The following is an 18,595-nucleotide window of genomic DNA, read 5'->3' as shown; positions in this document are numbered from 1 at the left end:
TGACAACAGAGCTGTGTTTGAGGGGGTACAATGGTGTCACTCTTGCCCACAAGATACAGCTTGTGGGAAAGTTCAACAATGCACCATAAATTTCTCCTTAGAAGAGCCTATGAAGACTCATTAGCAGTGATCCTCTAAGCCAGTGATCCCCAACCAGTAGCTCGTGAGCAACATGTTGCTCTCCAACCCCTTGAATGTTGCTCCCAGTGGCCTCAAAGCAGGTGTTTTTTTGGTTTAGTTGAATAAAAACCAGATGTACTGCCAGACAGAGCCTCAATGTAGGTTGACAATCTACATAGAGGCTACCAAATGGCCAATCACAGTGATTTGGCAACCCAAGAACATTTTTCATGCATGTGTTGCTCCCCAATTCCTTTTACTACTGAATGTTGCTCACCAGTTCAAAAGGTTGGGGATCCCTGCTCTAAGCTCTTCTCCAAGCCTGAGCCCTCACAGTTCAATATCTCACACGAAGGTTACCGAGATGACAACAGATGGCCTGCACATTTGGATTTATGGCACGAAAGCAAGTGGTTCTGGATGCAACGTTCTGAAGAACTAGGCCAAGGAGTATTGGTGTCCAAGGCCATATTCTTTCTGGTACATAATGGTGACATTCAATTTTAACAGCATGGGTTTATCAGGGTTCCACCAAGTTCTTCTCCAAGTCCTGAGCCCTCACAGTCCAATATCTCACACTAAGGTTACCTAGATGACAACAGATGGCCTGCACATTTGGATTTATGGCACAAACGGGAGTGGTTCTGGATGCAACGTTCTGAAGAACTAGGCCAAGGAGTATTGGTGTCCAAGGCCTTATTCTTTCTGGTACATAATTCGACATTCGATTTTAACAGCATGGGTTTATCAAAAAACCTCAGATACCTCTCTCTTTCATCGCGTCTTCTAATGTCAAACAGCTGGATTTTGTATGAAATTTTTGAACAGCGGCTTCTACCCAAAAAAACATGGCACAGACCACAGTGGTAACTGTTCCGTGTAACATACCATTGCGTGGGGTTTGAGGGAATTTATGAGGCTTGGTGGAACTGCTTCAGATGCAAAATGTCATCCAGCTGTGGAAATTGAGGAAACGTCTTCTCCTTTCCAACACTCAAAGAGATGTATCAGTCACTCAACTTTACAGTTGTTACTCTGGGACACCCTTTTTATTGAAAGTAATATTTGCTTGTGGACCTGTATCTAAAGCATCCCGTCCTATTGTTGCCTCCTGAGATTGCGGATCCACAATGGCAGGCGTTCAGTGTTGAATAGTCAACTAGTTCAAGCACAATAAATTAGGGGATGCACCATATCCAGGATTCGGGTGAATCCAATGCAAAAAAAATCACGTTACTTTGCGTCACACAAAGAAGGAAGCCAAAAATGTTATAAACCGATCACTCAATGTGCGATTCTCTTTCCTCCTAATTTAAATGTGCGGGATTGGATTCAGTTGGGTATTCGGCTGAATCTTTCACAAATGATTCAGCTGCATCCTAAAATAGTAGATCTGGTGCATCGATGGGTCAAGGACTGATATGAACGATGCATAATGTACTGAAAGTGCTGCAGAATATACCGTGCAATGTAGCACTTGTGATGTGGTAACCCAACCACATTTATGGGCTCAATTATCAAATAAAAACACATTTTGTTTGCAATTTTGTTTTTTTTAATGCACAAAGAAAAGCAAAAACAACAACAACCACAAAATTAATTTCTGTAATTACCGCAATGTACCCTCCTACAAAGCAGAGGCGTAATTCAATGTATTTATATGTTACAATATTACTTCAACGACACAAAAAAAATGAAATCAACCCCCGTGAATACATACAGATGAAGTGTGTGTGTGTCCTGTGCAAACTATACAAACTTACAGTGTGCAGCGCATTTCACTGCACAAGGGGTCCCCTGTCTAGATTTAATGAAGAGGGTCAGATCAGAGACTGCGGAGCACTTTTCGGAGCACTTTCCTTGGCTTGGTGGGCTTGCAGGACCGCCACTGCCTCTTCCACCTATCGATGGAAAATGGAAGAAGCATCACACACTCATTCATGATGGTAAAAATTGAACTTAAACAAAATCAAATGGAAAGACTAAAGTGTTAAATGTATAAATATGACTAACAAGTATATGTTACTGTACAAACTCAACTCTGATTGGTTCACAAGACCCCCAACACTCTCGAAACTGCTTTTATACTCTTACTTCTGGGGTTTAACCTCTAATATCCCTTAAAAAAGATACAGGTGTAACTCGTAGGGATGCACTGAATCCACTGTTTGGGATCCGGGCGAATCCACTGTTTGGGATCCGGGCGAATCCACTGTTAGGGATCCGGGCGAATCCACTGTTCGGGATCCGGGCGAATCCACTGTTCGGGATCCGGGCGAATCCACTGTTCGGGATCCGGGCGAATCCACTGTTCGGGATCCGGGCGAATCCACTGTTCGGGATCCGGGCGAATCCACTGTTTGGGATCCGGGCGAATCCCCGAAGCCTTCATGAAAGATTCGGTCGAATACCGGAATACAGGAAGATTAAAAGTGGAAAACACATTTTTTTACTTTCTAGTTTACGTGGTTTCCCTTCCCGCCCCTAATGTGCATTTGCAAATTAGGTTTCGGGGGTTTGGTTCGTCCAGGCTCAAGGACTCGGACGAACCCGAACCCTGCTGGAAAAGGCCGAATCCCGAACCAAATCCTGGATTCGGTGCATCTCTAGTAACTCGCTCCCTCCTTCCCAGAACAGAGGGACACACAACACACGGTACCTTTGAATGCAGAGACTCTGGTGACTCCAGCATATGCAGTAGCTCAGAGTTATCAATTTCCAGCAGCATTCCTGTTATCTTTCCGGCTAACGTCGGATGCATTTCATGTATTAACGGGTAAATACGTTCCCCTGTTAAAAGAGGCAAAGTAACAATTTGTTATTTTATAACACATGGGGGGTGTCGGCAGATACTGGGGGTCTGCCATTCAGCAGTACCTGGGAGACCCACATCGCTGTATTGCAACCAGTATATATTCATATTCACATACAGAGAAACCTCCATTTTATATAACCTGATTTAAAGGGGTGGATCACCTCTTAATTAACTTTTAGTATAACAGAATGGCTAATTCTTAGCAACCTTTCAATATGCCTTTATTTTGTCTTTTTTTTATAGTTTTTTAATTATTTGCCTTCTGACTCTTTCTAGCTTTCAAAGAGGGAGGTCACTGACCCCCATCTAAAAAAAATCAAATTCTCTGTAAGGCTACAAATGTATTGCTATTGCTACTTTTTATCACTCATCTTTCTATTCAGGCCTCTCCTATTCATATTCCAGTCTCTTATTTAAATCAGTGCACGGTTGCTAGGGGAATTTGGACCCTAGCAACCAGATGGCTAAAACTGCAAACTGGAGAGCAGCTGAATAAAAAGATAAATAACTCAAAAACCCCAATTATTAAAAAATTAAAAGAAATTGCAAATTGTCTCAGAATATCCCTCTCTATGTCATAATGTAATGTTTTTTTGTGCATCCACTAACATATAATCTATAATGTATTCTCCCGATACTACATGGCTGCAAGGTGTATGGAGTGTGTGCGGGCACAAGTACCGTAGGAACTGGCCACTCATAAGTATGGGATTTGTTATCTAGAAACTCGTTATCCAGAAAGCTCCAAATTACAGAAAGGCCGTCTCCCATAGATTTCATTTTATCCAAATAATTTCCTTTTTCTGTGTAATAATAAAGCAGCAGGTTGTACTTGATCCCAACTAAGATATAATTAATCCTTATTGGAGGCAAAACCAGCCTATTGGGTTTATTTCATGTTTATATGATTTTCTAGTAGACAAAGTATAAAGATCCAAATTACAGAATGATCCATTATCCGGAAAACCCCAGGTCCCGGGCATTCTGGATAACAGGTCCAATACCTGTACTACCTCTACTACTACTACAGGCTTAATCTTGGCTGATTATTATACCTACCGAGTATTTGTTTCTGTTCCTGCAGTGGGGCAGCTGCAAGCAGAGATGCAGTTAGCGGTTCTTGGCCTTGCATCAGAACTGCAGGTTCCAGTACCTGGGAACAAATGATCAGAAATAAGACGACCTGGAAACTATGCCGGGGGAAATCAGATCATTTCGAGAATTCACATTCGGTATGAAAATGTTCCGTTATGCGGAAACCAGTTATCCAGAAAGCTTCGATTTACAGGAATGCCCAATCCCATAGACTTCGTTTCATTCAAATAATTAAAACTTTTAAAACTGATTTCCTTTTTCTGTGTAATAATAAAACAGTCGCTTGTACTTGATCCCAACTAAGATATAATTAATCCTTATTGGAGGCAAAACCAGCCTATTGGGTTTATTTCATGTTTATATGATTTTCTAGTAGATTTAAGGTATGGAGATCCATATTACAGAATGATCCGTTATCTGGAAAACCCCAGGTCCCGGGCATTCTGGATAACAGGTCCCACACCTGTGCAGTGTACGGAACTAGATAACAATGGGTATTTGCTTTCAGAAGCCTTGGGAAATCGAATCTGTATACTTAGTTACTTTTATTCAATTACATATTTTAACCTTAACTATGTATTATAGAAATATTCCGTCACTAGGTGGAGCAGTGAAAAATAAACAGCACAAACGTTTTCTAATAAAGTCCTTGGAAAATTGCACTGCCGCAAACACCTCATTACACACATTCTGCATTCTTTGCACACCCCTTTAAATAAAGAATACCTTGGAGCCGCTGTAGAGAGAAGTGGGACATTGGGCAATTGCAAGCACTGATATGAGCAAGCCAGCGAGGTTTGGGGGATTACTGTTGAGGTCAATGGATGAATCTAAACTTAAGAAGTCTACGGCAAGAGCAAGCAAATGAGATAAGAGATCCAGCTGCTGTGTTAACAGACAACTAGGCTGAAAATTAAGATTGTGAGCAAAGAAAAGCCTTGTGATGTCACTCTGCTTAGACAGAATCAGATCATGGTTTTCTGCTCAGTAACTTTATTTTCTAAGCAGAGCAATATCAGAAGATGTTCCCTGTTCTCTTCAGCTGACTGCAGCCAGACGGATGATACACCAGGTGACGTCGTTGTTTCAAATGTTATATTAGCAAATAAAAACTGCTAGTATCTTAAAAACGAAAAAAAAAAAGTCAATTGCAAAAGCCCATAGGAGAGTGCTCTGAGCAACTTTTCCATTCTTCTAGTTTTGGGGAATTACATTTCCTTTACATTAAAACATAAAACCAGATGTATACTCTCTTACTATGCACCCCCCACTTGGAGTATGGAGTACTAGGATAACTGGAGCTATACAATATATGGTAAAAGGAACTACTTTTAGCGGAGGTTATTGGCTCTACAGTTCCCCTGCTACAACAAAAACAATTATGGAGACAGACTGAAAACTGAATAAGGACAATAGTTAGATTCATCTTTAACAGAAGTTTAGGCCGGAGACTGGATTTTATTTTCAGACCTATGAGATTTTACTGCAGATTCTCACGAGCCCTGACCCGACACGGAGCTGATTTTAGCTTATAAATATTGCAGGTAGTTTGAAAAAAAATGCCAACACATACACTACATTAGATGCTACTCAGTGAAGGGAAACAATGACCCTTCAGCAGCTGTTAAACTACCAGCACTCTCCCGACGCCCATGGGCTGTCCAAACGCACGATTGCTGGCTCCCACATTTGCTGAACGCCATCGATTTCGCAAACGCAGCTGCAAAAATGTTATCCTCTCTTCCTAAAATGAAAGTGAGTTTTTGGAGGTTGCCAAAAAAACCCACATCATTCAATGAAGAGAGCATGAGAGAAATGAAACTCATTCAAATACTGTGCCTGTTGCAGATGAGCGGAGCTTCCTATAGGCTGCACGTTCCTCACGCCGCAGGAATACTTGTAATGTGGCATTGCGCGCATTATGGACGCGTTTACTTGGGCCCGAGCTCCAGCTGTTTGAGTGCCAATGTTTGCTGCAAGAATAAAAACAGAAAAAAAAAAAAATCAGTTTTAATGCAATGCACAGAAAGAAATAATAAATATAGGATCTCAAATGCACAGCAGTGAAGCGGTGAGGGTAGTGAGGTTGTAGTATGCCCTGCAGGATGATGGCAGATTCTATTAATGCCTAGTCTAGAAGGCTTGCCCAATCAGGGACATAAATCTAGCGCATGCTAATGGAGAACTCAACCTAATCCCAAAACAATTAACAAGTGTTGGAAGTGCAGGGTGATTAACCAGAAGACCCTTCCCTTGCATGAGGGTCAGTGGAGCAATTGCAAGAAGACATAAGTCTAGTGTGATATTGCAATAGCATTATTACCATGTTATACTGCAAGATCTTTTTTGTCACGCACTGTAATACAGTTCTATGGTTATATATCTATTATACCTAGTGGAGCGTCTGTTTGTTTACATATTAGAATAACTCTGTAGCCTCAGCTTTGCTTTCCTGTATAAAGCTTTTAACTACAGTTCCCCTTCAGGCAGTTCTCATGCTGAGCAACCATAACCACAAGAGAGACGGCGATTTTGACTGCTTTGGTGGTCAGCAAATTCTTTTTGAAAATTGCCAAATATGGCTTGGGTGCTTCGCTACGTGTTTGGTGTGTGTTGTGCAGCATTTTTTTTTTTTACCAAAATGATGGGGTGGCAGCTGTAGACAAACAGATTGTTAATCATTATTTAAAAGGAATTGTTTAATAATAACTGGGTAAATAGATAGGCCGTGCAAAATAAAAAATGTATCTAATATAGTTAGTTAGCCAAAAATGTAATGGCTGGAGTGACTGGATGTCTAACATACCAGAACAGACCACTACTTCCTGCTTTTCAGCTCTTTTGGTTTCTACTGATTGGTTACCAGGCAGTAACCAATCAGTGATTTGAGAGGGGGGGTATATAACTAATGCTTTTGAATCTGAGCTGAATGCTGAGGATCAATTACAATTTCACTGAACAGTTATGTCCATGTGGCCCCCCTTATAGTCGCTGACTAACTCAGAGTTAGAGAGCTGAAAAGCAGGAAGTAGTGTTCTGGCTATTCTGTTACACATCAGTCACTCCAGCCTTTATACATTACATTTTTGACTAACTAATTAGAAACATTTTTTATTTTGCGCAGCCCATCTATTTACCTTTGTTTTTATTTTTACACTGAACTGGTCCTTTAATTTACCTACAGGGGTGGGTCTAATGGCATTAAATCAGGTGGGAAGCCATACAGGATACTTTCTTCTTCCACTGCAGGTGCTGGTTTTTAAAGCTCCATGACAATACATGGTCTCGGCCACCTGTTGCACGGCATTTACTCAAAAATAACATAACAGGACACAACCAGTGTCGGACTGGCCCACAGGGACACCAGGAAAATTCCCGGTGGGCCCAGGTGTCAGTGGTCCCTCATGCTGCTAAACTTTTGGCCTATTTCATGGTCATTCCCTATTTCTATGAGAACAAAGTGGGTAACTAGATGAAATAATAGATTATAGAATGTAAAGAGAAGAGACTAAGAGAATAGAGGTTGAGTGAGGAGAGGAAGAAAATAGTACCAAGAGTGGGCCCCTGGTCTAAAAACTTTTGGTGGGCCCCTGATCTGAGGTTTTTTGGTGGGCCCTTGGTGTCCCAGTCCGACACTGGACACAACATACACAAATGATAAAGAGTACGTTTTGCAACAGTTTACCTTTCATGTGTTGAACCTGAACTATTAAAAGGAACACAGATACTAAACATTCTTCTTATAAAAATACATTTTGCTGTTGTAGTTCTTTTGACTTGTTAGTCATTCCCTAATGAAGTTTGATCCTTTGCCACATACCTACTCTTTGACTCTGTAGAGGCACCCTGGGTACTTGTGTTGATGCCTGCTTCATTGTACTGATATTTGAATGCATCCTTCTTGGTGGCACCGCCCTCATTAATGGGGCTGGTGGTTGATACTCTATCACAAAGTAAAACAGTGATGAGAAGATTTAGCAAACATAACCAAACACTAACATTTGTGCACTAACATTTGTGCATTAAAACATTTGACTAAGCGATACTCACGTGGAGGCCTGGACTGGTGGGAAGCCCACTGAGGAGCTGGACGAACAGAAGCAACAGGATTTGGACTATAAAATGCTCTGTTTGAAGGCTTTAATTAAAATATATTAAAAAATTGTTAATAGTGCTTTGCTTTCATACATAACAATACACCTACTGAAGACTTGCTGCACCTTCCTCGCTAATGCTGCATCATCGTAAAGCAAAGTTATGGAGTCATTTGTATTAAAAGATAAGTAAACCTTTAAAATAAGTGAATGTAGAATGATGAGGGTACTATTGTACTAAGAAATGTATTATGCTTTCATTCCAAGATATTAAGGGATACATGTACTGTTAATATGAATGAATTTTGTTACAACAGCGCCACCTGCTGGTCAGTTTCCCACCAGTCTGACCAGCAAGTAGTCAAGGAAGTTGTCAGGAGAAAGAAAGAGGCTGATGTTCTTCTGCTTAGGAAAGATGTGAGAAAGGTTTCTAATTTTATTCCTAAGCAGAAGAACATCAGCCTCTTTCTTTCTCTTGACAACTTCCTTGACTACTTGGTGGTAGGGTTGCCACCTGGCCGGTATTTTACCAGCCTGGCCGGTAAAAATGATGCTTGATGCCAATGTTATTAATAGGGAAAAACAGCAAGAATATAGGAAGGCCGGTATTTATTTCCAGAAAAGGTGGCAACCCTACTTGGTGGTCAGACTGGTGGGATAATGACCAGCAGGTGGCGCTGTTGAAACAAAAGGCATTCATACTAACAGTGCAGATTTCCCTTAATATCTTGGAATAAAAAATAAATAATGATTGTAAATTACAACAGTGCTTGGAATAGCACCCTCGTCAATTCTACAGTCACTAATTTTAAAGGTTTACTTATGCTTAAATCTTTGTGATTTCACTTGCTTGAGTGTGGGTTGGTTGAATGCTATTATTGATCCTGTTAAATAACGTTGTGTAGATTAAAGGTTGTTTGGCTACTTTAAGTGTATCTGCTACCGTTGTCATAGATCATAGACTCATAGGCAAACCTACCTGTGGCATTGTAGGCAAGAAATAATTAGCAGGTTGCTGGAAGGACCCAAGGAGAGGACCAGGCATGGCCCTCATAGTGGCTAGCCTCTGCATGTACTGATTGGTTAGAATTGCCTTCCGTTCTTCCTTCCTTTGTGCAAGTGCAACATATAGAGGCTTCGTACTGACTATCCTCCCGTTCATTTCTGTGACGGCTTTAGTGGCTTCTTCTGGGGAGGAGAAGCAAACAAAACCAAAGCCTTTACTATGGCCTCCTTCAGTCATTACCTGAGGTTAAAACAGACATAAAAGCAAATCAATTATTAAGATTTGGTAAGGAACAGACACCGCCAGACTAATGTGTATCATTTATTCATTCTTTCAATAAAGGAAATGATATACTACGTAAGACAGTGGCAAGGAATAATAGGCACACAGTGGAAGGAAGTTAAAAACAGTATATCTCATAATAATATTATTATATAGCAGGACCCATAGCGTTCGGTAAATTGCTCAATTTGGAACTCTACCCGAAAACTATTTACTGCACAATGAAAGAAAACATACTTCTAAGCAACTTACCGATTCACATTGATTAAAAATTGTCAACGGTTTTAAAGGAGAACTAAACCCTAAAAAATGAATATGGCTAAAAATGCCATATTTTATATCCTGAATTGGCCCGGGTGCAGACATACAGAGTAGATTTCGGGGCGAAAACACAGGAGTATGCATCTTTGTGAAGAAAAGCCCTCCCCATTTCCATGCCATTGAGGATTGGAAAAGACATTCTTTAAAGGAGAACTAAACCCTAAAATTGAATGTGGCTAAAAATGTCCTATTTTATATAGTGAACGTATTGCACGAGGCTAAAGTTTGAGCTTGTCAATAGCAGCAATGATCCAGGACTTCAAACTTGTCACAGGGGGTCACCATCTTGGAAAGTGTCTGTGACACTCACATGCTCAGTGGGCTCTGATTGGCTGTTGAGAAGCTAAGCTTAGGGCTCGTCACTAATTTTCCAGCAGAAAATGAGCTTCCCTGGCTGTAATATAAGCTGATGCTACAGGTTTGCTGATTATTCAATTCTGATGCTAATTGCACTGGTTTCTGTGCTGCCATGTAGTAATTATCTGTATTAATTACTAATCAGCCTTATATTGTGACATTTCTATTCAATGTGTACTGTATATTGTGTGGGTAACCCGTTATCCAGAAAGTTCCAAATTACGGAAAGGCCGTCTCCCAAAGACTCCATTATAATCAAATCATCCAAATCTTTAAAAAGGATTTCCTTTTTCTGTGTAATAATAAAACAGTCGCTTGTACTTGATCCCAACTAAGATATAATTAATCCTTATTGGAGGCAAAACCAGCCTATTGGGTTTATTTCATATTTACATGATTTTCTAGTAGACTTAAGGTATGAAGACCCAAATTAACCCGGAAAACCCCAGGTCCTGAGCATTCTGGATAACAGGTCCCATACCTGCACCACAATTGAATGTTACCTTTGTACTGGTAATGGTACCATACGGCGAGAACTCCTTTCTGAGCCGGTCATCATCGATACCATCGTCCAGGTTTTTAACATACAAATTAACACCCTGCAATGAAGCAAATTTTTTTACTTGTTATCTTTATGATCACACAAGTACTCCAGATATGACTGGTTAAAAACAATTAAGTTCTATATTTTCGACAAAGGTCAGAAGCCTAAAGGTGGCCATAGACGCACCGATAATATTGTAAAAAAACAAATTTTCGAACGATATTCGTGCGTGTATGGTGGGAGACAAGCTGACCGATATCAGTCAAGTCTTCGATCGGGCTGGCCGAAAAATTTCGATCGGGCACCTTTGAAGGCACCCGTCCGATACAGGTAGAATTCTATTGTTTCTGTCAGTATATCTGACTGTTGAGTTCTACACGTGTGTATTGAAATGAACGATCTTTCCTGGAAATATCTTTTCCAGGAAAGATCGTAATGGTTACGTCTATGGCCTCCTTTAGCCAAAAGTGATGATAAAAGTGCCTTTATCCTTTATGTACAACGTTAGCTGAGCCAGTAACATGCTTGTAATCTTACCTGCCTTCCACTTTGATGGGACAAACACCACTTTTTATTAATCAATAAAGGCTTTTCATAAGGATAAAACACAGCTAAGTGCCATCATATGGGAAAAAAAAAAAAAAAACGAATTATCTGAGACACTACCCAATACATAACATTCTCATGGGGTAGTTGATATTATGGTTACAATCTCTTCCAAAACAGTCTGTGCCCCTATAAATTGGCCGAGGGCCACATCAGACATTCAAGTTGTGAAGATTTGTTAGTTTGGTGAGTTATCTTACCTGATACCGGTTGATTCGTTCTTGCTTGATTTGTTCGAACTTGCGTTTTAACTCGCCCTGCCGTTCTATCCTCTTCTGAGCTCTGCCTACGTAAACCATTCGACCGTTTACTTCTTTACCGTTCATCTCAGTAACTGCCTGTTAACCAGTTTTACAATACAAATTTCTCAAAAGCCTTAAACATGTCTCATCGGAGATACATTTATTAAACTTCTGCAACTGCCATCTAACACGTCACCTAGGTTCTCACAAACGAATAATTTGGCAGTGCAGTCGCTTACTGGAATCTATGTATACTTGGGGTGATTTCAGTAAAGAGAACATTTTTAACACTTAACCCAGTATTAACCCTTGGTTAGAAGAGAATATGATAAACCTGTGAATTTATTCTGATGAGGTGATGCATTCACTGTAGCGCCTTATAGGTACTAAGCAAAATAAATAAGCACTGAAATGACCATGGAAGGTGAATTTCAATGCACTGTAGACAACCACAATAATTAAGAGATTAAAGGAACAGTAACACCAAAAAATGTAAGTGTTTTAAAGTAATAACAATATCATGTAGTGTTGCCCTGCACTGGTAAAACTGATCTGTTTGCTTCAGAAACACTACTATAGTTCATATAAACAAGCTGCTGGGGAGCAATGGCGGAAATTGCTATATGGCACAGGTTAACTAATGGATAACAGATAACACCATTAGACAGACAGAGCTTATCTGCTATCTGATGTGTAACCTGAGCCTTTTCTCTTTTGAATGGCTGCCCCCATGGCTACACAGCAGCTTGTTTATATAAACTATAGTAGTACTTATCTGTTATCTACTGTGTATCCTGTACTTGAATGGCTGCCCCCATGGCTACACAGCAGCTTATTTATATAAACAATAGTAGTGTTTCTGAAGCAAACACATCAGTTTTACCAGTGCAGGGCAACACTGCATTATGTTTTCATTACTTTAAAACACTTATTTTTTGACGTTACTGTTCCTTTTAAATTCACGTGAGGGTGTCCACCATTATTTTTTTCCCCTCCATGACCTGTTAATTGGGCAGGCAGCAAATTGTAGTAATAATCTTACTTTTTGTGCTTCTTCGTGATTTCCATAATTAACAAAACCAAAACCCCGGGATCGACCACTATTATCCATCATTACTTTAACGCTTAACGTATTTCCTACAAAAAAAATAAGGAAAGCAGATGATCAGTTTTTAAGACAACATTGGTTAATTATGTTGGCCATGGGCAAATCAGTGACCAATCCACTGGCTTCTGCTCCCTCCTCTGTCTGCACTGAAAAACACTGATTGGCCCGGCTGCAGACATACAGACTAGATTTCGGGACTGAAGCATTTTCAGTGCCTTCCAAAGGCATTCTTTAAAGGAGAACTAAACCCTAAAAATGAATATGGCTAAAAATGTCCTATTTTATATAGTGAACTTATTGCACGAGGCTAAAGTTTCAGCTTGTCAATAGCAGCAATGATCCAGGACTTCAAACTTGTCACAGGGGGTCACCATCTTGGAAAGTGTCTGTGACACTCACATGCTCAGTGGGCTCTGATTGGCTGTTGAGAAGCTAAGCTTAGGGCTCGTCACTAATTATCCAGCAGAAAATGAGCTTCCCTGGCTGTAATATAAGCTGATGCTACAGGTTTGCTGATAATTCAATTCTGATGCTAATTGCACTGGTTTCTGTGCTGCCATGTAGTAATTATGTGTATTAATTACTAATCAGCCTTATATTGTGACATTTCTATTCTATGTGTACTGTATATTGTGAGTGGCTCCCTAAGCTCAGTAAGTGAGAGCAGCACAGAGCATGTGAATCAGTGAATCAGCAGAAAAGAAGATGGGGAGCTACTGGGGCATCTTTGGAGACACAGATCTTTACTGCTAAAGGGCTGTGGTTGCCTTGGGCTGGTACAGAAGAAAAAAACATCACGTTCAACATTTCTAGTCTACTTCTTTAGCTAAGTATAACTCCTCCTTTAAATCACAATTGATCCTAAAGACATACCAAAGGCAGAAAATATTTCTTTAAGTCTTTTATCGTCCATATCCTCCCCGAAGTTCTTGATGTACACGTTGGTAAATTCCATGACTTTTGCCCCATATTCTAATTCTCTTTCCCTCCGTGATTTAAAATGGCCCACAAACCTGCATGAAAAGTAAACAAAACAAAAAAAAAACATTTCATACAAAAAACATATGGGTGCAGTTCTCGGATCAGATACGTTTTGCAGTCAGCTCACACTTTGCGGTCGTTGAGCAACATCCCATTCATAGTCTGAATCGCTCGATTGGCAGCTTCTTGGGTCTCAAAATGTACGAAACCATAACCTCGAGATCCGTATTCATCGCAAACCACCTGAAATGGGTTTGGAGACAGAAATAAAATAATAAGATGTATTTTCAGAACCCTACAGGTTATAAAAACACCTAAGAAGTTGTTCAGAAAAATAGAATTCACTATTTTTATTTTTAACCCAAAAGGATTTGTCCAAAACAGGCAACATCTTTTAAGGTATGTATCTTAAAAGGATACTGTCATGGGAAAAAAAATTTTTTTCAAAAAGAATCAGTTAATAGTGCTGCTCCAGCAGAATTCTGCACTGAAATCCATTTCTCAAAAGAGCAAACAGAATTTTTTATATTCAATTTTGAAATCCGACATGGGACTAGATATATTGTCAATTTCCCAGCTGCCCCAAGTCATGTTTTCCGATGACAGGACCCCTCTAAGGAAGTAATTTTAGTGTCATTTTATAACAATTTATCAACAGAAATATCGATCTCAGCCCAACAGCAAATAAAGGGGGAACAGCAGTGATGGTAACAACACTCGCAATTCCCATTCAAAAGCATCAGCCTGCATCACTCACCTTACAAGATAAAATATCTCCAAACGCTGAGAAAGTGTCATAGAGGGCCTTGTTGTCGATGGAGTCGTCTAAATTTTTAATAAATACATTCCCTACACCCGATTTTCGAAGGCCTGGATCTCTCTGGGACCACATGATTCGGATCGGCCTGCCTTTAATAACCTCAAAATTCATTGTATCCAAGGCCCGCTCAGCTGGAACGAAAAAAAAAAAAAGGACCCTCAGGAACGATGACCAACCACAGAATGTGTGTAAATAAAAACAGGCTAAAAGACTATACCTATATACTGTACCTATATGGTATAACTGATATTATACTGTATGCTGAAACTGCCATAGTGCTTTCCTCAGCTCATGGGATCTCAGTAGACAAAAACCCAGCACCACCTTGTGGTCATTAAAGGGACAGTATACACCCCGCTCCGAACATGAGCTGAACGAATAAGGCTTGTGCTAAACATACGTCTTGCCCATGGTTTTAATTGAGAAACATGTATGGTTTCTGGCTCTAAACAAGAATATGAAGCCGCTTTCACTTTCGCACTTCCTGGTCCCAAAGAACTTCAAAATCACTGAACTGAAATAAATGACCAGTCCACTGAGAAGCCCCGGATAATGAGCTGCTCAAAGGCTGCTGCTTAGATAAGGGAGAGGTTTGTTTGTTTAAAGGTAAGAGATCCAGAATTCTTGGGACCTGGGGTTTTCTGGATAAAGGATCCTGTCCACACCACAGTAAAAAGCCACACATACATCAGTGCTAAAAATGGTAAACCCCCCAAACACACACACAAGTTATAAAGAGCCAATGATGGTCAGGGCCCCCTTATGAGCTTAGGACTTCGACTTTGTCTCCTTTCGGGACTTTCGGAACCTTCAGCTCTCCCTTTCGGGACCTTCAGCTCTCCCTTTCGGGACCTTCAGCTCTCTCTGGACTTTCGGCTCCTCTTTCAGCTCTTTTCAGGACTTTCAGCTCCTTTCGGGACTTTGTTTCTTTTCGGGACTTCAGCACAACTTCAGCGTAGTCAAGGGGGGCTATTTTGAATAGTGGAGCATAGCCAGGCCCCCCTTTAGGCCCAGTACAACAGTACCCCCTTTGCCTCCCTGATGGCAGCCCTGCAGTATTCTTGGTAGTAATTTGGATCTCCATACCTTGAGTCTACTGAAAAATCATTAAACCCAATAGTATTGATTTGCCTCCAAATAAGGTTGAATTATATCTAGGGATGCACCGAATCCAGGATTCGGTTCGGGATTCGCCCTTTTTCAGCAGGATTCGGATCCGGCCGAATCCTTCTGCCTGGCCGAACCGAATTTGCATATGTAAATCACAAAACAAGGAAGTAAAAAAATTTTCCCCTGCCCACCCCTAATTTGCATATGTAAATTAGAGTTCGAATTCGGTTCGGTATTTGGCCGAATCTTTCATAAAGGGTTCGGCCGAATCCAAAAAAGTGTATTCGGTGCATCCCTAATTATATCGTAGCTGGGATCATTATTACACAGAAAAACGGAATCACTTTTAAAAACTAGAATAAAATGGAAGGACACACGGACGGCAGTAGCGATTAGACGATAGACCTACCATCAGCCGGCTGCTGGAAATTAATGTAGGCATAGCCAAGGGACCGGCGAGTAGCAATATCTCGACACACTCTTATAGACATGATGGGCCCCGCTGGAGAAAACTTCTCATACAGCATCGCTTCCGTCACGTCGGGGTGGAGGTCCCCTATATAAAGAGATGCCAGCGGGTATTCGGCTCTGGTTGCGTTCATGTTTGCCAGCGTAATGGATCTCTACTGGTAAAACATAAGAGGTGGGTGGATCATCATTGCTTAGAATTAATGTCATTATTATAGGGAGACGCAAACTGGTTTTTGTTTTCAGACAGAAACATCAAATGACAGAAAACTGCACATGTTTTTATAGTGTATAAAGTGTCATTTGGGCAGATTTCTATTGTTTTGATTAGTAAAGTATCTTTCAGTTCAGCCCTGTTGTTACTCATCTTCCACTTTATATTCAAACCACTGCCTTGTTACTAGTGTTTGCTGGACAACAACTGTCACCCAAAATTTGATTCCCCTGCTTGAGGTGCAGGCAAACACTCCTGTTGGGGGAAACAGGTTTTTTTTAAAGGGGTAGTTCACCTTTAAGTTAACTTTCAGTATGTTATAGAACAACTAAATCGATTCAATTGGCCTTCATTTTCAGTATGTTGTTATAGAATAAATAATGTGAAGCTTTTGATTGGCCTTCATTTTCAGTATTGATGCACTGAATCCAGGATTCGGATCGGGATTCGGCCTTTTTCAGCAGGATTCGGATTTCAGCCAAATCCTTCTGCCCGTCTGAACTGAATCCGAATGCTAATTTGCATATTCAAATTAGGGGCGGGGAGGGAAATTGGGTAACTTTTTGTCACAAAACAAGGAAGTAAAGTTTTTCCCCTTCCCACCCCTAGTTTGCATATTCAAATTAGGATTCGGTTCGATCAAATCTTGGCAAACGATTTGGGGGTTCGGCCAAATCCAAAATAGTGGATTCGGTGCATCCCTAGTTATTAGTATGTTATACAACAACTAATTTGCAGCAACTTTTCAATTGGCCTCCATTTTCAGTATGTTATAGAACAACTAATTTGAAGCAACTTTTCAATTGACTATTTTTTTCTTTATAGTTTTTGGAATTATTTGGCTTCTTCGGATTCTTTCCAGCTTCCAAATGGGGGTCACTGACCCCATCTAAAAAAACAAATGCTCTGTAAGGCTACAAATGTATTGTTATTGCTGGTCTCTCCTATTCGTATTCCAGTCTCTTATTCAAATCAGTGCATGGTTGCTAGGGGAATTTGGACCCTAGTAACCGGATTGCTGAAACTGCAAGTGAGAGAGCTGCTGAATAAAAAGCTAAATAACTCTAAACATCAAACAAAAAGTTAACTCAAAGGCGAACAGCCCCATGGCATTGCTTGAAACAGTTCAGCTCAAGTCTCCCCTTGGGATTGTACACCTGTTAGTAAACTGTTAGTATGACGTAGACAGGGATATTCTGAAACAATTTGCAATTGGTTTTCATTTTTTATTATTTGTGGTTTTAAACTTTTTATTCAGCAGCTCTCCATTTTGCCATTTCAGCCATCTGGTTGCTAGGGTCCAAGTTCCCCTAGCAACCATGCACTGATTTGACTAAGAGACTGGAATATGAATAGGAGAGGCCTGCATAGAAAAACGAGTAATACAAAAATAAATGTGTAGCCTTATAGAGCATTTGTTTTTAGATGGGGTCAGTGACCCCCATTTGAAGAAAAAGGCAAATAATTAAAAAACGATAAAAAATAACAAATGAAGGCCAATAGAAAAGTTGCATAGAATTGGCCATTCTATAACATACTAAAAGTTAAATTAAAGGCGAAGCACCCCTTTAAGTTCAATGGGGCACAAGTATACAGGGGGCAGACCCTGAGGCTGCTGGGGGAATATTTAGTGATGATGAGTAGTTTGAGGATAGAAATGGTTATTCATTGTGTGGGGCCCAGTCGTATAAATGGGAGCCGCCATATTGGATGTCACTTATACATTAACTTTATATCAGAGAAATACCGATAAAAACTGCACCTGGATTGTAATCAGTCTTTTTTTTTAACCACAAAACAAATACAACGCCGCTACTTTGACTGGAAAGAGACGGCAAACAACATTCGGCGCCATTTTAACACAATATGGCGTCGCTAAGGCTAATGGACACACGACTCTCACTGCCACATACCGCCGCAGCCCTCACGCCTGATACCTCCGCGGCTCTCGCGCTTCACTCCTCCGCCTCCTTCTGTAGGAGCCGGACCTACAGCACGCTAAAGCCGTATAGGGCACTGAGAGTCGGTGGGCGGGGCCTGCTGCTTATATAGACTGTCCGGGCCGGGAACTAGGAAGTGCCAAAAATACAAACAAAATGGCGGCCCTCAGAAAGCTGTCACTGGTTATTACCATTATCATTTTAGCCTGTTTTTTAGGCTCTTGTTAAGCCTTACACTCATGTTTATCCCCAGTTTGTGGGAGTGCTTTTTATATTCTAAAAGTCACTGGGTCTAAATAAATAAAGAGGCCCTTCCTGTTCCAGTCACAGTTACTAATAGCAAAGCACCTATTGATTATCCTTTCTATGCATTGCCCTGTGCCATTCTCTAGTCTTCCACACACTTACACTGAAGAAATCCACTTCAAATTACCCCAACTGTATCTATATTATACCATAATAATTCTCTAGT

The 18,595-nt window shown here is 40.5% G+C and overlaps 1 protein-coding gene across 2 annotated transcripts; it reads right to left on the bottom strand.

Moving 5' to 3' along the window:
* Positions 1-1,664: 1,664 nt before the first annotated feature.
* On the bottom strand, positions 1,665-18,246 carry pabpc1l.L (poly(A) binding protein, cytoplasmic 1-like L homeolog). Of its 2 annotated transcripts, none has more exons than XM_018234295.2 (15): positions 18,097-18,246; positions 15,911-16,127; positions 14,329-14,522; positions 13,699-13,814; positions 13,464-13,603; positions 12,525-12,619; positions 11,441-11,578; positions 10,594-10,689; positions 9,104-9,370; positions 8,081-8,168; positions 7,851-7,973; positions 5,870-6,003; positions 3,995-4,088; positions 2,780-2,910; positions 1,665-2,021 (listed from the first exon to the last, which is right to left on the bottom strand). In XM_018234295.2, the coding sequence occupies exons 2-15, from the start codon at positions 16,101-16,103 to the stop codon at positions 1,941-1,943; spliced, it is 1,890 nt and encodes a 629-aa protein (XP_018089784.1). In that variant the 5' UTR covers positions 16,104-16,127; positions 18,097-18,246; the 3' UTR covers positions 1,665-1,940.
* Positions 18,247-18,595: the final 349 nt, after the last annotated feature.

The sequence above is a fragment of the Xenopus laevis genome, chromosome 9_10L, assembly GCF_017654675.1.
Source record: "Xenopus laevis strain J_2021 chromosome 9_10L, Xenopus_laevis_v10.1, whole genome shotgun sequence".
NCBI lineage: Eukaryota > Metazoa > Chordata > Amphibia > Anura > Pipidae > Xenopus > Xenopus laevis.
The sequence above is the reverse complement of the archived record's forward strand: the minus strand, read 5'-3'. Positions and strand labels throughout refer to the sequence as shown.

Coding starts and splice junctions, on each gene's coding strand:
- pabpc1l.L (XM_018234295.2), bottom strand. CDS start 16,103: ATGAACGCAACCAGAGCCGAATACCCGCTGGCATCTCTTTATATAGGG. Junction 8,169..9,103: donor TCTTGCCTACAATGCCACAG/GTAGGTTTGCCT, acceptor TTTTAATTAAAG/CCTTCAAACAGAGCATTTTA. Junction 4,089..5,869: donor GCTCCGCTCATCTGCAACAG/GCACAGTATTTG, acceptor ATTTGTTCCCAG/GTACTGGAACCTGCAGTTCT.